Below are 17,908 nucleotides of genomic sequence, written 5' to 3'. Positions count from 1 at the left end.
CTTGGACTGATATATCCATGGACTTTGTGCTTGGTTTACCTAGGACTAAGCGTGGTAAAGACAATATATTTGTTGTTGTTGATAGGTTTAGCAAGATGGCTTATTTTATTCCTTGTCATAAAACTGATGATGCCAATAATGTTGCTGATCTATTCTTTAGAGAAGTGGTAAGGTTACATGGGGTACCACGAACTATAGTTTCAGATAGGGATGTAAAGTTCCTTTCACACTTTTGGAGAGTTTTGTGGGGTAAGCTTGGAACTAAATTACTTTATTCTACAACTTGTCATCCATAAACAGATGGACAAATTGAGGTTGTGAATAGAACTTTAGGAACATTGCTTCGTTCCACTGTGGGTAAGAATTTAAAAACTTGGGAAGCGTAGCATACATTCTACTTCAGGTTTTAGTCCATTTGAACTTGTTTATGGCTTTAACCCACTAACTGTATTAGATCTTGTTCCTTTACCTTTGAATGAACTTTCTAATTTAGTTGGTGCTCAAAAGGCAGAATTGGTGAAGTTCTTACATGAGAAGGCTAGAGCCAACATAGAAAAGAGGAACAAGCAATATGCTAATAAAGCAAACAAGGATAGGAAGAAGTTAGTGCTTATGCCGGGTGATTGGGTTTGTGAAGCCTTTATCTCTTGCAATTCTTCCCTCATGTCTTGAAAGAGATTATTGAAGGTTCTAAACTGTCCTTGAATTGCTTCCATGAAAAGTTTCAATTGAGGATCTTTAATTTGACTTCCCTCCCATTACCATCTCCAGATTTGCCTGAACTCATGGTTAGTATTTAAAAGAGAAAACACAAAAAGATTTGAGTTTATAGTAAAGCACTCCCTCACGTGTTTACACTCTTTAATCACTCCTTGCAATTCCTCCAATTGTACTTCAGAACCTTAGGTCAACCAACCAACTCAAAAGCACGTTTAGAAACAAGGAATAAACCTTAACAATGAAAAGCAAGCACAAATTCTAGAAAGAAGACTCAAAACGAGATGGATAGCAGCACAAGAATAAAACAATGCACTACTTTAATTATCAATTAGAGTGTAATAAACAAGCAAACACACCCTAATAATGTAATAGAAGCAAAAGAAAGCTCAACAAAAAAATAAAGAAACGAGAATTTAAAAGACAATTTCTGGATATAATGTATGAATTTAGCTTACTACAAAGCAAACCAAATATAGATCTAATTAATTCTACCCAGAACAAAGCAAGCAATCAAAGAAAATCCAAAAGAATTTTTTTTTTTATATGGTCAGAACCGAGCACGGGCGTGCTAGATGGAAGCATGGGCGTGCGTGTATAGCTTGGTCCGACAATTGAGAGTCAGAGCCTAGCACAAGCATGCTTGTGGTGAAGCACGGGCGTGCTGAATTATATCCTCCTTTATCCTTCAATATAACCCAATTTAGTTAGGATTTAGATTTTGATAAGGATTATAGTGGATAAACTAAATCTCAAAAAGATATGTACAACTAATTCTTATTACCTTATCCACAAAGTAGTTAAGATTTAGATTTTATCACAAGATTATAGTGGATAAACTTAATCCCACAAAATAAGGTCAAATCCCTAAGATTTAGGAACAAAATCCCTATGAATTAGGAAAAAAATCCACACAACACAATCAATCTTTTAATGGTGGACGAATTTTTTTTTTCTTACTATTTTTTTTTTTTTTTTTTGCAAATCTAATTAACAAGATCTAAGATCACAACTTCCAGAATTTGAACAAGAACGAAATTGACAAACACAACTGATGCAAATTCAAAAATTAAAACAAACAAACAAGAAGACAAACACGAAAACAAGAAAAACAAGAACACATATAATCACAAACCCTAGAACTAAGATAAATAAGAATTTACCTTAATCTTTGGCTCTGATACCAAACTGACGCAGAACCCTATGGAAATTTATTCCAAGAACTCTATGACAAGATTTGGAAGAAGCAAGAACACCAATAATAGAGTAAAAGAATAAGATAAACGCCACAAGTGAATTGATAAGTTTACCTTGATTCTTGATGCAATTAGAAGAATGCAATCTCACACTCTCTCTAAAGCAAGGAACACGCCTAAGCATGAAGTTGAAGAATTTCTATTTCATTGAATAATTGAATTTTTCATGAATACAATATAACAAGCTATTTATACTAATTCTAAGAGGTCCTGATCCTTAAAGGATTTAGAATAGTTAGTCTAAATCAGCTAAGGATTAGGATTTAGCAAATCTAAACCAACTAAGGATAAGACTAGCAAATCTTAATAACTTAAGGATTTGGATAACTAATCCAAATCAACTAAAGATTGACTAAATCTAAACAAAATAAGGATAAAATAACCAAGGGTGGCCGAATTATAGGAGGCCCAACCCATTAACATTGTTCAAACTCAAAATAAACTAACTAATCTAGCTAGAGGCAGAGGCGGCACGGTCTGGGGCGTGCTAATTGGCACGGGCGTGCTTCAAGGTAAGTGTTTCCTCGCGAGAGTCAGAGGAGGGCACAGTCTGGGGCGTGCTAATTGGCATAGACGTGCTTCAAATTAAGTGTTTCCTCGCGAGAGTCAGAGGCTTGCACGGCCTGGGGCGTGCCACCTTGCACGGGCGTGCTAACCTAGCACGGTCTAGGTATGCCATATGTTGGAAATTCAGGTTCCAACTCAACATGTGCTACCATTAATGTGAGAAACTTAGGTGTTCCTTCAAGTTCTTCATAGCACTTGTTGAAAGCAAGGTCATAGAGCTCTTGTGTAACTTGTTCTTGAATGTATAAGGACATGGTTGCTCCATATTTTTTTGCACGGCTCCTTGTAATTGGTCCACTAGGAAGTACTAATGGATTGCCATTATTGTGGTCCTTGTTCCCTTGAGCTCCATAGGTGGTTGGTGATAGTGGATCCGTATCACAAACGTTTGTTTCTTTGTTCTTCAAGAACAAACCGTGTTCTTCATCGTTGTATGAACAGAACCAAATTATCCTTAGTAATTAGGCTTGTGAGTTCTAAAAGATTAATTGCGCCAAGAATTTTAGAGTTGTTTTCAAGAGTACTTGAAGGTAAGTTTCTGATTCTTGTTTTAAATTCATTGCTTTCTCTCTTCAAGAGTACTTGGGGGTTAAGGGATTGACGGGGTACTTCCGTGATTGCATGCTTTCCGCCAGATTTTTCTTTGTTGATTTGTAAGAGTACTTGTTAATTAGCTAGGGTCGTATTACTTCCAGTCATGATCTCTCTCCATTCAGGCCCCTGTTTTACAAATCGAGACTATAGATGAGTTCCTCTCGTCGTGATTACCCTTGACTAAATCTCAATCATTCATCAACAACTTTCTTAAAAAGTTGTTGGAAATTACAAAAATACCCTTTATGACTTATAAAATCCATTTTCTTTCATCCTGTGATATCATTTTTCCCCCTCTTCTTCTCCCTGATTGGCAGACTCTTTCCTCCTCCGTTTCTTCTATCTTTTTTTTTTTTTTTCCAATTCCAAGCTAAGAAACACACTAATCTCACCAAATTAAACCCATGGAAATTGAGGATTGTTGAAGATTAAGTCTTTGTGTGGACTGTACAGCTTGTAGAGATTAAGAGATTGGTGTTGTTCTCATAGAATTGGTCAGTTGATTTTTAGGTTTTGATTGTTATTTTCGGTTTGGATTTATGTTATAGCATTCTCCTTTCTTTCTTTTATTTGTTTTCTTTGTGATTTTTAGAATTTTCCTCCTTTGATTAGAGGTGGGTGAGCCCTTTACAAGGATAAGGGGAAGAGTAAGGTTTGAGCATAATTTCCAACCTTTAAAAAGCTCTATTAAAAGCTTAGTGTTCATTCATGCTGTCGAATTTTTGCTATTTCTTCATTTTTAGGTTTTATGTTAAATTTGGGGATTTTGATGTTCTTATATATAATTGTTAAAATTGTTTGATTAAATGTGAACTTGGGTGATAATTAAATGTTTTAAAATACTCGAAATTAAAAGGAAACTTCTCTCCCCTTATTTTCTTGAGATGGCCGAACCACCCATGGTGGGTAAGGCTTGTGATTTTTCTTCATTTAGTTTATGAATTAGCCTTTAAATGTTATGCTATGAATATGTTTTAAGTGTTGGTTTTTGACCACGGTTTTAGCACCATGCTCTAGAAGAATTAGCTTAATCAGATGTCATTTAGGCCTCGAACGTACTCCTGGAAGCCCAAAACTCAAAAATCAAGTCAAAAGGTAAGGCAGTAATTTGCCTCGATTGGTACCTATTCTATGATTTCAGCACCAGGATCTAGCAAATTGCTATGGATCCAACGATGCGAAAATCAACTCGATCGGACGACGTTTGGGCCTCGAACGAACTGTCGTGTGTGTGTGTGTGTGTTTATATATATATATATATATATATACACATATATATATATACACACAGTAACGATGATATAGATGACAACTTTTTTTTTTTAAACTACTGGTATTCGAACTCCTATGTTCAAAGATCGCTTAATTTAACTTTAATTGGAATTGAAGATGAAATTGTAAATAAAAAAGTACTTTCATTTATTTAAAAATTAATAACAAAAATAAAATTTAAATAGATGACACGTGTAAATTTAAAAATATAATATTCGAACTCCTATGTTCAAAGATCGCTTAATTTAACTTTAATTGGAATTGAAGATGAAATTGTAAATAAAAAAGTACTTTCATTTATTTAAAAATTAATAACAAAAATAAAATTTAAATAGATGACACATGTGTAAATTTAAAAATATAATATTTAAGACATGTAATTAAAATAATTAAGAAATTATTTATTATTTTTGTTAATGAATTGTACTTTTCAAAAAATTACTACAATTAAAATCTTTTCATTCTTAAAATATAGATAATATCAAATTAAAATATGTAACTAAAAATATAGTTTATTAATTTAATTTTTATACCATACTTGGAGATTTGGAGGTTCCAACATTAGTAGGCAATATAGTTTAGAACAATCATGTCGCAAACAATATCATATGGAACTTATTTTAAACAGTGGATCTATCAACAAATTATTTTAAATATTTCTTTCACCAAAAAGAGTCACTTGGCACATTTTTAACACTTCTAAAGAGATTGAGACCTAGAATAGCACCTCTTCCGCAGGTAGACCAAAAACACCAATTTTGAGTTATAAAATAAATCAGGAAAATATTCTCATGTAAACAATAGTAAATCATTTTTCTTAATTGCTAACTTATTTTCCATTTATCAACTTCCTATTTTTCTTGACTTATTTTCTTTCAATATTGCAAACAATGGAAAATTACGAAAATATTTTCTTGCAAATTATTTTACAAAAACAAATGGAATTTAAACAAAAAATTACCATCTCTCACAGGAAAATTGATTTTTAAGCTGTCAGCACCTTTATGTGAAAAATATTTTCTAGAAAGCAACTTTTTTTTTTTTCAAGACCAAAAACCCAATGATTTTGGGTTGCTCACTAAGACTCCCGTATTCCTATTTGTAAATGCACCACTTTGCATTTACAAAAAAGACAAAAAAAAAATGCAAAGTCCGACAATCTTATCAAAATTCAGTCTTAAAACTTCCAAAAGCACCACTTTAAACAATCCAATGATTGCTCAATAAGGCCTCATAAGATTTTGGGCCAACTCAATTGCCTATGATTTACAGAAAAAAAAAAATCCTTTTTGTAAATACTCAAATAGTTTTAAATCAACACAAGGACTATAGAGCTTCTGCAATGAGTTTCTCAGTAAGAACTTTTGAAAGTCCCATCACTGTATCAGTACTCCCTACCTGCAAGATACAAATTGATGCTTTTGTCAGACTAATTCAAGGGAAGGGCATGAGTAAGTTCCTACTCTCTCCAGGTTAAGAACAGACAAATGCATATTGGAACATTGTAACAGGTAAATTAGTTAGAATTCTACATGACTTAATTCCAAAAGAGACTTTTATGCATATTGGATTAGTCAAAAGTTCTATTTGATGGTGTGGTTGGGAAGAAAGTAAATTAAGAACAAAAATATCAAAAATAAGAAACACATAGTAAAGAATGAGGAAGAACGTTGTAGAATGAAGATAAAAACCACTAGAAATGGAACTCCATGGGATTAAGTAGATAATGCCTAAATCCATAAATATGCACTCGTGCGCGAATGCAGAGAGAGAGAGAGAGAGACCACTGCTTCAACAAAGGGTGATATCAGTGGGTGCTCTAGCATGAGACCTCCAGCAACCTTGAATGTGACACCATCCTCAATCTGAGCACAACTTGCCACCAAGAAAGAAACTTTTTTAACAATATTTAGCAAAGTGACTAGCTCCAGACAGAATTTAACAGAGAATGAGGACTTGTGAAATTTACCAGACTATTAATTACCCCGTCTGGTATCTCATGGAAATAAACCTGTACCACAATCGATATTATTTTTCACGACTTGTGTGCATGTCATGGTCAACTTGTATAAATTTAAAAATAAAAAATAAAAACCAAAAGAAAAAGAAAACACATTTTATAACCAATAAAATCCAACATTGAAGAAATTCCAAATAAAATTCCATTGACATAAAAATATAATTTTTAAACAAGCATTTTTTTTTTTAGGGGGAGGGGGTGGCAAAAGACCAAAATAGAGGGCGCAAAATCATGTATATAATCTCACAGGCATTACACATTCTAGATATATAGGACGTAACAAGTAAAACAAACTTCCATTGTTTTATTGAGTAGTCCATACAGAAAGGTTAGTTGAGTATGAATAGGCTCAACTCGGGTAAACCGGAAGTGTATTTATCAATTGCTTTCTTAAAGTTTAACATAATAACTGATAAATACTTTCTTATAAATAATATGCTTTTCAACTAGCCCCCACAATTAGTTGTGTGTTCAAAATTATTTAAATTTCCCAGTCCAGTAAAATTTACAATAAATGCTAGTACCAGAAAGTAATACCTCTGCCCTCTCCCATGCTCCCTTTCTTGTTCCTGTCTTAAGGTTAGTTACTACAACAGATCCTACAACAGCTCCACTATCACCAGAATAGCCTGCAAACAACAGACACATGGCCACTATACCTGTATGAGCCTTGTAAGTGGTGGAGAGAAGAAAACCGTTAACCAACCTTCGATGAAATTCCATGCTTCTTCCCTGCTGGTTGGCTTTTCTCTCACTGTCCCTTTATATACCACCACCTCAAAATCGAAGCAGATTAAGCAATGAGAAATAACTTTCAATTATTTACTTGACAATAAGGTGAAAATCATCAAACAACAATGTGGACTTCTAATGTTTGCATGTAATTTGTAGCCTGTTCTACTAATGGCGGACCACTTATGAACATTTAAAAGAAGTGTATCTATGAACAGAGAAACAAGTTCCAAACATAATAACTGAATAAGCAACAATGAGCTAAAACAAATGTCAAAACTTTGCATATTTGACCACGGAATCTTGCACATTTAAAACTTTAGACAATCGATTAAAGTATGCTTCACCTTTTTTTTTTCTCTCTTGGAAATTTTCCAAGATTGAAGAATTACTATGAAAAGTTGAAAAGGGATAATGATCGATAATATAAAGTAATCACTACAAAACAAACTATGTAAAGGAGCACAGGATATTTAGAGTTCGGCGCCAAAAAACGTATGGTTTCCATTAAAAAGCCTCAGATATTTAGTGCTTGCATGAAAGCCAATGGAAATGGTTGATCAATATATCAATTAAGGCTATCTGTTATGATTCAATTTTGGTCAACTTGGATATAACAGTACCGATCTCTTCTAGTTATCCAGAATAAGTAAAAATGAATTTAAGAATAATCGCATTTTAAAGTTTTTTGTTAGCAAGCCCGTCCAAGTGTACAAGAGGTTCACCCATGGACAAAAAGCTAAGTCAGTCAAGTCCAGCAGTTAGCTTCTTTTCTGTTTTGTCTGTCCAGCAATTAGTTTCTATTCTGTTTTTCTGTTTTTCCCATGTTCTGTCATGTGTTTGCTTTCCCTAAGTTAGTGGGTGGTTTACCAATTCCACTAAGGCAGTAACTTCCTTATTTGTAGAGGCAGTTACTTATATTTCTGTATTTAATCTTTCATTTCTGTTAATGAAATTCAGTTTGAACTTTCTACAGTTTTTGAGACTTAATGATACGGATCGAATCAAAGGATGAGATGTAAGTTCGCCTCTATGGCACCCCTCGTTTATAATGAAACGGAAACACCAATAATCGAGATTAAATGCTCTATGGCACCCCACGTTTATAAGGAAACGGTAACACCAATAATCAAGCAAAGAACAAGATAAACGCCACAAACGAATTGATAAGTTTACCTTAAATTCTTGATGCAATTAGAGGAAGCAATCTCTCACTGTCACTCTAAGCAAATGGAACAAGCAAAGCTTGAACAAATGAAGTTTTTCAATTTATCAAAATTCTGTCCTTACATGGAAGACAAGTTATTTATACTAAATAAGGAATCTAGGTTTAACAAAGCATAAAACACACAAAACACGCCTAAGTCACTCCAAGCCTTCAAGTCGATGTCACTGTAGCGAGTCAAATTTACTGTAGCAAGTCAAGCTAATTGGCGCGGGCACTGTAGCAGGCGTGCTTCCCTCCACTGTAGCAGTCAAGCTAATTTATTGGAGTGCTTCAACTTTACGGGCCACCAACAACATTAGAAGCCTAGGAATGCCTTCAAGTTCCTCACAACACTTGTTGAATGCGACATCATGAAGTTCTTGTGTTATTTGGGCTTGAACAAATAATGATATGGCTGCCCCATATCGCTTGGCACGGCTCCTTGTAATCGGTCCAATAGGAAGCACCAATGGATCTCCTTCGTCGTTCACCATGCCTCCTTGCGATCCAGTGACGAGTGATGATGGATCCGTATCATCCCCCCTTTCCTCAAAAAGATTTGTCCTCAAATCTGCACCCATGTCAAAAGGAGACAAATCACTAACGTTAAAGGTAGCGGAAACACCATACTCACCTGGTAAGTCTATCTTGTAGGCGTTGTCATTGACACGTTCCAAGACTTGGAATGGACCATCTCCACGTGCATCTAGCTTAGACTTTCGTTGGTTGGGAAACCTTTCCTTCCGAAGGTGCACCCAAACCCAATCTCCAGGTGCAAACACTAGCTTCTTCCTTCCTTTATTAGCCTTGTCAGCATACTGTTTGTTCCTCTTTTCAATATTTGCTCGAGCCTTCTCATGTAAAGACTTCACCAGTTTAGCTTTCTTTTCACCATCTAAACTAGAGAGCTCATGTAAAGGTAAAGGAATAAGATCCAAAACAGTTAGTGGGTTAAATCCATAAACAAGTTCAAATGGAGTAAAACCTGAAGTAGAATGTATGCTTCGATTATATGCAAATTCAATAAATGGCAAACAATCCTCCCAAGTTTTCAAATTTTTACCCACTATAGTACGAAGTAAAGTTCCCAAAGTCCTATTCACAACTTCAGTTTGTCCATCAGTTTGTGGATGACAAGTAGTCGAATAAAGTAATTTTGTACCCAGTTTACCCCACAAAACCCGCCAAAAATGTGAAAGGAACTTAGCATCCCTATCAGAAACGATAGTCCGTGGAACTCCATGTAATCGTACCACCTCTCTAAAGAATAATTTAGCAACATGAATAGCATCATCAGTTTTGTGACAAGGAATGAAATGAGCCATTTTGCTGAACCTATCAACTACTACAAATATACTGTCTCTACCATGCCTAGTCTTAGGTAATCCAAGTACAAAATCCATAGATATATCAACCCAAGGTGAGCTAGGAACTGGTAAAGGCATATACAACCCATGAGGCATAGACTTAGATTTGGCCTGTTTACAAGTAAGACAAGAATCACAAACTTTCTCGACATCTTTACGCATATGAGGCCAATAAAAATGTTCATTCAATATGTCATAAGTCTTATGTACCCCAAAATGTCCCATCAATCCCCCACAATGAGACTCAAGTACAAGCAAATCACGCATAGAGCATTTAGGCATGCAAAGTTTACTGCCCCTAAACAAATATCCTTCGTGTCAATAAAATTTATCAAATGCCCCATGTTCACATGCCAAATATACATTGCCAAAATCAGAGTCAGATGCATACAAATCCTTAACATACTCAAATTCTATCAATTTAGAGCTAAGAGTAGTAAGTAAGGTATATCTCCGTGACAATGCATCAGCAACAACGTTATCCTTTCCATGCTTGTATTTAATAACGTAAGGGAATTGTTCAATGAACTCAACCCACTTACCATGTCGTTTGTTGAGCTTACCTTGACCCTTCAAATGTTTTAGGGCCTCGTGATCAGTATGAATGACAAACTCCTTAGGTAGTAAGTAGTGTTGCCATACGCTCAAAGTCCTCACCAAGGCATATAGCTCCTTATCATAGGTTGAGTAATTGAGTTGTGCTCCGTTCAACTTCTCACTGAAATAGGCAATTGGTTTCTTCTCTTGCATCAGTACTCCTCCAATTCCTACACCAGAAGCATCACACTCAATTTCAAAGGTGTTCTCAAAATTAGGTAAAAAAAGTATAGGAGCGGATGTCAACTTCCCTTTAAGCATGTCAAACGCTTTCTGCTGTTCCTCGCCCCACTTGAACCCAACTTCCTTTTTAATTACCTCCGTGAGTGGTGCGGCAATCGAAGAGAAATCTTGTACGAACCGTCGGTAGAAACTTGCCAACCCATGGAAACTTCGCACATCCGAAGCTGATTTCGGTGTCGGCCATTCCTTGATAGCTTTCACTTTCTCTTCATCTACCTCTATACCCTGCGCACTCACAACAAAACCAAGGAACACAAGTCTATCTATACAAAATGTGCATTTCTTAAGCTTAGCATACAATTGTTCATTTCTCAAAGCTTGTAATACTAGCCTAACATGCCCAACATGATCATTAAGAGACTTGCTATAAACAAGTATATCATCAAAGTACACAACTACAAATTTTCCTAAGAAAGCTCGTAAAACATGGTTCATAAGCCTCATAAATGTGCTAGGTGCGTTAGATAATCCAAAAGGCATTACTAACCATTCATACAAACCATACTTAGTTTTGAAAGCAGTTTTCCATTCATCACCTGGTTGCATCCGAATTTGATGATAACCGCTCATTAAATCGATCTTTGTAAAGTAAGTAGCCCCACACAACTCATCTAACATGTCATCAAGTCTAGGGATAGGGTGTCTGTACTTTACAGTGATCTTGTTGACCGCCCTACAATCAACGCACATACGCCATGTACCATCCTTTTTTGGTACTAAAAGTACTGGAACGGCACAAGGACTCATGCTTTCTCGCACCAATCCTTTCTCCATAAGCTCATCAACTTGCCTTTGCAACTCCTTTGTATCCGTCGGATTGCTTCTATAGGCTGGTCGATTTGGAATGGTTGAGCCGGGAATGAAATCAATCTGATGTTCTATCCCTCTCAAAGGTGGTAATCCACTAGGTAGCTCCTCTGGAAAAACATCAGTGAATTCCTGTAACATAGAAACAAACACAGAAGGTAAACCATCAAGGTTAGTGTCAGTGTTAGAAAATAAAATTTCCTTGAACCTAAGAAGCAACACGGGCTGCCTCAAGGCTATGGCACACTTAACCTCTCTAGCTCTCGCATAAAAAGTGTGTTTCTTTCTCTCTCCTCTCGGTGTTTCACTCACCGTTGGGCCAATAATCTGTTTGGTATCTTTTGTGGCCTCTTTCTTTTCAACCTCTCTCTTAACACTCTTTTGTTCTCTCGAACTGGAAGCCTCACTCTCATTTTCCCTCAAAGCTGAAGTCTCTCTTTCTCTCTCAAGTATTTTCTTCTGATCGGTGTATACTTCTTGAGGCGATAATGGAACAAGAGTCACCTTCTTCCCCTTATGAACCCAAGAGTATCGGTTAAAGAACCCATCATGTAGTGCCTTTCGATCATATTGCCATGGCCTTCCCAACAATAGATGGCCTGCCTGCATCGGTACTACATCACACAAAATTTCATCCTTGTACCATCCAATAGAAAACGGCACAAGTACCTGGCGTGTCACCTTCACCTCTCCATCAACTGTACTAACTCCAGGATTATCGACTTCATCATCTTCAGGAATTTGAAATCTCATCAGTGGAGTATTACTTGGACGAGCTCTTGTAGTATTGGAGCTTTGGGCAGCTTTAATTTCCTGCAATTCCTCTCTCATATCTTGGAGGAAGTTGTTATAGGATCGAAATTGCCCTTGAATCGACTCCATAAAGAGCTTCAATTGGGGGTCTTGAATTTGTCCTCCATCTTTACTAATATCTCCTGACTTTCCTGTACTCATGATTAGTACTCAAAGAAATCACAAAGGAAATTGGTTAAAGTGAAGAAAACACTACCTCACGTGTTTACACTCCTTACCACTCTTTGCAAATCCTCCAATTGTACTTCAGAATTTTAAGCCAACCAATCAATCTCAAAGCACGTTTAGAACACAAGGAAAACAAACCTTAACAACAAGTAAGCACAAACTCTAGAAAGAAGACTCAAAACGATAATGGATGGTAGTACAAGGACAAGATGATGTACTACTTGATTATATTAATTTAGAGTGTAGTGAACAAACAAATACACCCTAATAATGTAATAGAGGCAAAAGAAAGCTCAAAACAAGAATAAACAAACTAGAATTTAAAAGACGAATTCTGGATATAATGTATGAATTTAGTTCACTACAAGCAAACCAAATATGGACCTAATTTACTTCTACCCAAACAATGCAAGCAAACAAAGAAAAACCCAAAAAAAATAAAATTTTTTTAAGGTACTATAGCACGGATGCTACTGAGTACCTGTAGCACTTTACTGTAGCAAGTGACTGTAGCAAGTTCCTGTAGCAAGTGACCCAATTTAGGTAGGGGAGTTCCTGTAGCAAGTGACCCAATTTGTGTCTTCGAATTCAATTTAGGTAGGTAATGATTATGTTGTCCAACAATGTTTTTGTGTCCCCCAATTCAAATTTGGTAGGTAATAATTAGTTGTCCAACAATGACTTTTTTTTTTTTTTTTTATCAACAAGATTCAAGAAGACAAACAAATCTCCAGATTTGGTATTTAATAACTTATAAATTCTTAATAACGTAATCAATTGATTTGTTCTCTTTTTTTTTTTTTTTTTTTTTGAATGAAGAACAAGCAACAACAAGAAGATTCAAAAGAAGGTAATTCTAGATCTAAGTAGATCCAATGAGAAAAATATCTAGATGCAACAAGATCCAAAGAGAAAATTCCAGATCTAAGAAGATCTAACGAGAAACACCTAGATCCAGCAAGATCTAAAGAGAAAATTCCAGATCTACAATGAAAACAAGAAAAAAGACAAACAACAATGGAATCCAGCAACAAGAAAACTCAAATTCCTAACTAAGATAACAGAACTTACCCCAAAACTTTGATTTGGCTCTGATACCAAATGATACGGATCGAATCAAAGGATGAGATGTAAGTTCGCCTCTATGGCACCCCTCGTTTATAATGAAACGGAAACACCAATAATCGAGATTAAATGCTCTATGGCACCCCACGTTTATAAGGAAACGGTAACACCAATAATCAAGCAAAGAACAAGATAAACGCCACAAACGAATTGATAAGTTTACCTTAAATTCTTGATACAATTAGAGGAAGCAATCTCTCACTGTCACTCTAAGCAAATGGAACAAGCAAAGCTTGAACAAATGAAGTTTTTCAATTTATCAAAATTCTGTCCTTACATGGAAGACAAGTTATTTATACTAAATAAGGAATCTAGGTTTAACAAAGCATAAAACACACAAAACACACCTAAGTCACTCCAAGCCTTCAAGTCGATGTCACTGTAGCGAGTCAAATTTACTGTAGCAAGTCAAGCTAATTGGCGCGGGCACTGTAGCAGGCGTGCTTCCCTCCACTGTAGCAGTCAAGCTAATTTATTGGAGTGCTTCAACTTCACGGGCCACCAACAACATTAGAAGCCTAGGAATGCCTTCAAGTTCCTCACAACACTTGTTGAATGCGACATCATGAAGTTCTTGTGTTATTTGGGCTTGAACAAATAATGATATGGCTGCCCCATATCGCTTGGCACGACTCCTTGTAATCGGTCCAATAGGAAGCACCAATGGATCTCCTTCGTCGTTCACCATGTCTCCTTGCGATCCAGTGACGAGTGATGATGGATCCGTATCACTTAAACTCAAGAGGTTTTCAGGGTTCCTCTATTTAGCCTGAACGTCTGCAACCATAGGTCGCAGTAAACGCCCTTCGTCATCCCAATCACCCACCAATCCCTCATACCATCGCCCCATAACTAGATCCTTATCTAGGGACCATAACATTTTTCTACCCATAAAAATTCAATGCTTAAAAATTACGTTGTGAATTCTTCATTTCCTTATCTGCACCATTAATTTTATGAATGATGAGTTACAAAAAGAAATGCTTCAACTGTAGCATTGTTTGTAAATTCTGGCACATACAGCACCTCATAAAATTTTTAAAATCTATCACTGAGCTAATTTAAAAAATATATATATATTAAACTGAAATTTGCTGATGTAGGAAAATCTTTTTTCTTTTTGCAAATCATGTGAAAAAAAATTAACATAATAAAGTACTTCATACCAATGACTCATAATTTTTAATTAGTACCGTAAATTAACGAAAAAGTAAGGAATTGTGGGTTGTCATATCAGCCAATCTACGTGTAATTTTGCATGAAATTGGATCAATGATAGAACTGCAAAAGATTAGAATTGTCATATAAAATCACTAAAATTAAAAATTCATGACAGAATTACCAAAAGCGTTGAAATTGAGGGGTTTTTTTTTTTTTTTTTTTTTTTTTTTTTTTTGTGTGTGTGTGTAATTAAGGCTTTACAAATAGCGATTCACTGAATAACACAAGTTAGACCTAAACCTTCCTTTCTTTTCATATTAAAGCAACCGGAGTTTAGCAACGGAATTTAGGTATTCATATTCAAATCAAAACAATTTAGAACTGGGAATAACAAAATAGAATTAGCACAAACTGTGTCTGCCGTAATCAGTAACGTTGCACGAGTATCCTCTTCCAGTTGACTGTAGTTTGGAGCCTAGCTATGATGACATTTGCCTAGGGAATAAAATAAAAAGACAGGAAATTTTGTTAAAATAAATATAAATAAGAATGGAGCCCAAAACACACAAGCTTTACATTATTAGTTAAGCAGCAACAAGGATTTTTCCTACCTTAGTATTCAATCATGATGCTAAGGTTTGCGTATTGATAAATGTCTACAATTTATATAGCAAGTTCAGAAGGAAAAATTAAATGGAAATGTACAAAAAGTTATCAGGTGGTTTCAGACTTTTTCAATGTAGGATACATGGAACTATTTTGACAAAAAAGGGTTAGTGTTTCTTTTTGTTAACAATTACGGATCTAGTGTCTTATATCATTAGTTTGTGCTGATTTGGTGGTTAGATGTCAGACCTTAATCGATACATGGCATCATTAACCAAGTGCCACTCAGACCCTTACTTGTATATATAATAAAAACACCAAACCCTTTTTTTTTTGTCAAAAAACAATTCATAGACCCTGAAATGAAAGTCTTTAATTGGAGTAGTTTTTTTATACTTTTACCAAAATTAGACCATGAACCAGTTGACTATGTTTAGCTGAAGTGGCAAATTTACATAGCCCAGTCAAAGCAATTAATTGCATTCAGGGTATTTAAGAGTAAGAAAAAGTAGTAGCTAGCAAAGAACCCAAACCTTGGCATGAGCCAAAGACATAACCAATTCCTCAGGCTTGTCTTTCCTTATGCTCTTTTCATCTATATCTGCAGTCTAAATTGAGTATCTTTTTAAATTTCTACCTCATATCCTTAATAAGAATCTAAAAGAGCACAGCATGTGCTTGCATTTCCAAAAACACAGGGGAATATGAGCTGCTGAAGAATATACCACGATTGAGAACTCATATCCCATATCAGTTAAAATTCGCCGCCGAGCCATGGATGATGAACCCAATATTATCTGCCAGAAATTTCATGCCCAATAAGAGGAGCAGATTGAAAGAGAGATCTTGGCTTTTAATAGGCCAAAGAGACATATTTATCCCAAACTTTGCAACTTACAACAATTACACTCCATTTTTAAATTTTTACTAATTGTATCCCAATTGGCAAGTTTGGCATTAATTATATACCCTAGAACAAATTTTGACAATAAACTTCAAATTGGTTGGCAAGTGATAAAGTTGACTTCTACAATAATTTTATTTGGGTCAATTAAATCCAATTTTTTTTCAATCAAAACAAAAAATTATTTTCACATTTTTAAAATATAAAAAAAAAAAAAAAAAAAAGAGAAAGTAGAAACACAAAATATCAAGAATCTAATATTCAAGACTAAAAATGAAAAGAAATTGATTTTGGCAACTTATAATTCTGTTTTTTTTTTTATTTTTATCTTCTAATTGGGTATGGCTATGTAAAATTATGGGTTTAATTAAATATGTAAAATTATGATAGATTTTGACTATCTATGATATTGACATAAAAAGATTTTTCATCACTTATGTCTATTAGTCTTGAATTTTTTAAACGCCCCCCAACAACCCCAACACCACAACCCCCCCCCCCCCCCCCCCCCCCCCGGGCGGGGAATCTGTTTTAGAGTGGAAATCGAAAAATACATTAAAATTATATGTATTTTTCTATTTGGCCATTTAACTAATTTATACGAAATGGAAAAACAAGAGCCAAATGAAACTATGTAGTCCACATAACAAACATTAAAAGAGGATTTGCAAACATCCCTCTCTTTCTCTCCCAAGCTATACTTTCTTGGGGATGCTATGCGTACCAAGGGGATTGTTGACATAGTTGTCCAAGAAGCAAGAGGCATTATGTTGCAGAGAGTACCCAAAGGTCTAGGCACTCTGTGCATATCCATTTCTTTCAAACTCCACTTTCTTATGTGTAAAATGGGAGATGTTAACACTGTTGTCAAAGAAGCAGGACGCATCATGGTGCACAAAATACCAAAAGGCCTAGAGATACATGCACACCTGAGAGATGAAAGATGAGTATTTAGTATATAAAACAGATAAAAAATTCTGAATTTTCAACATAATCTTCAAAAGAAAAGAAAATAAATGCAGGCATCAGTAATTGAAAATGCACATATTGATAATGGCTAAAATTAAATGGGATTAACAAGGAGTTTTCTTCTTCCGTTCTAAATCAGCAACAATGATCTGTATGTTGAGGATGTTATCTTTTGTCCAGCATCATGGTGGCTCTCAAGTGGTCAATTCTAACGAAAAAGTTTTACCTATTTCATTTAGGGGCAGGGTTAAGTCTCAAAACAGACCCACTTTCCATAACATTATTCAACACTTGAAACTGAAAAAATTTCCAGCTCTTTTCAGTTTTAAGTTGTTTGGTAACTTTATGCTTAAAATGACATGTTAAAATTTTTAAATTTAAATGTGCATTGGACACAATCAGTAATCAGGTTTTAAACAACTTTAATTTAGAAGTTTCGTCACTTGTATCATTCAATGCTTCACATTCAGCTCTTAAATATTCTGTAGTTAATTTTAATCTTGCTAGAAATCACCTAAACAAAATTCTAATGCAGACTTAATTTGAAATCTGATAAAGTTTACCCATACATTATTTGTAGTATGCTCTCATAAAAGCTGAAAAAGTAAACTTATAAAACCAACAAAGAATATCATGTCAAAAAAATAAGTTTCTTACGCAAGTCATAAGAGCAAGAAACAATTTCATAACTAGTTGTGTTGGGATCTTATTTGCACCTCTGTTGTACATTAATCACCCGAGCCTGCAAACCATTTCGCTATAACAACCACTAATTTCCTAAGA

At 35.1% G+C, this 17,908-nt stretch overlaps 1 protein-coding gene and 1 pseudogene across 1 annotated transcript; both read right to left on the bottom strand.

Moving 5' to 3' along the window:
* Positions 1-5,732: 5,732 nt before the first annotated feature.
* Positions 5,733-17,076, bottom strand: LOC149496819 (uncharacterized; annotated as a pseudogene).
* Positions 7,342-12,333, bottom strand: LOC149496820 (uncharacterized). The gene is made up of 3 exons (XM_089720374.1): positions 11,854-12,333; positions 10,871-11,781; positions 7,342-7,366 (listed from the first exon to the last, which is right to left on the bottom strand). The coding sequence occupies exons 1-3, from the start codon at positions 12,331-12,333 to the stop codon at positions 7,342-7,344; spliced, it is 1,416 nt and encodes a 471-aa protein (XP_089576500.1).
* Positions 17,077-17,908: the final 832 nt, after the last annotated feature.

The sequence above is a fragment of the Jatropha curcas genome, chromosome 4, assembly GCF_041381405.1.
Source record: "Jatropha curcas cultivar XTBG-Jc1 chromosome 4, XTBG_Jcur_1.0, whole genome shotgun sequence".
In the NCBI taxonomy this organism is placed as follows: Eukaryota; Viridiplantae; Streptophyta; class Magnoliopsida; order Malpighiales; family Euphorbiaceae; genus Jatropha; species Jatropha curcas.
This window is presented reverse-complemented; position numbering and strand designations above follow the sequence as displayed.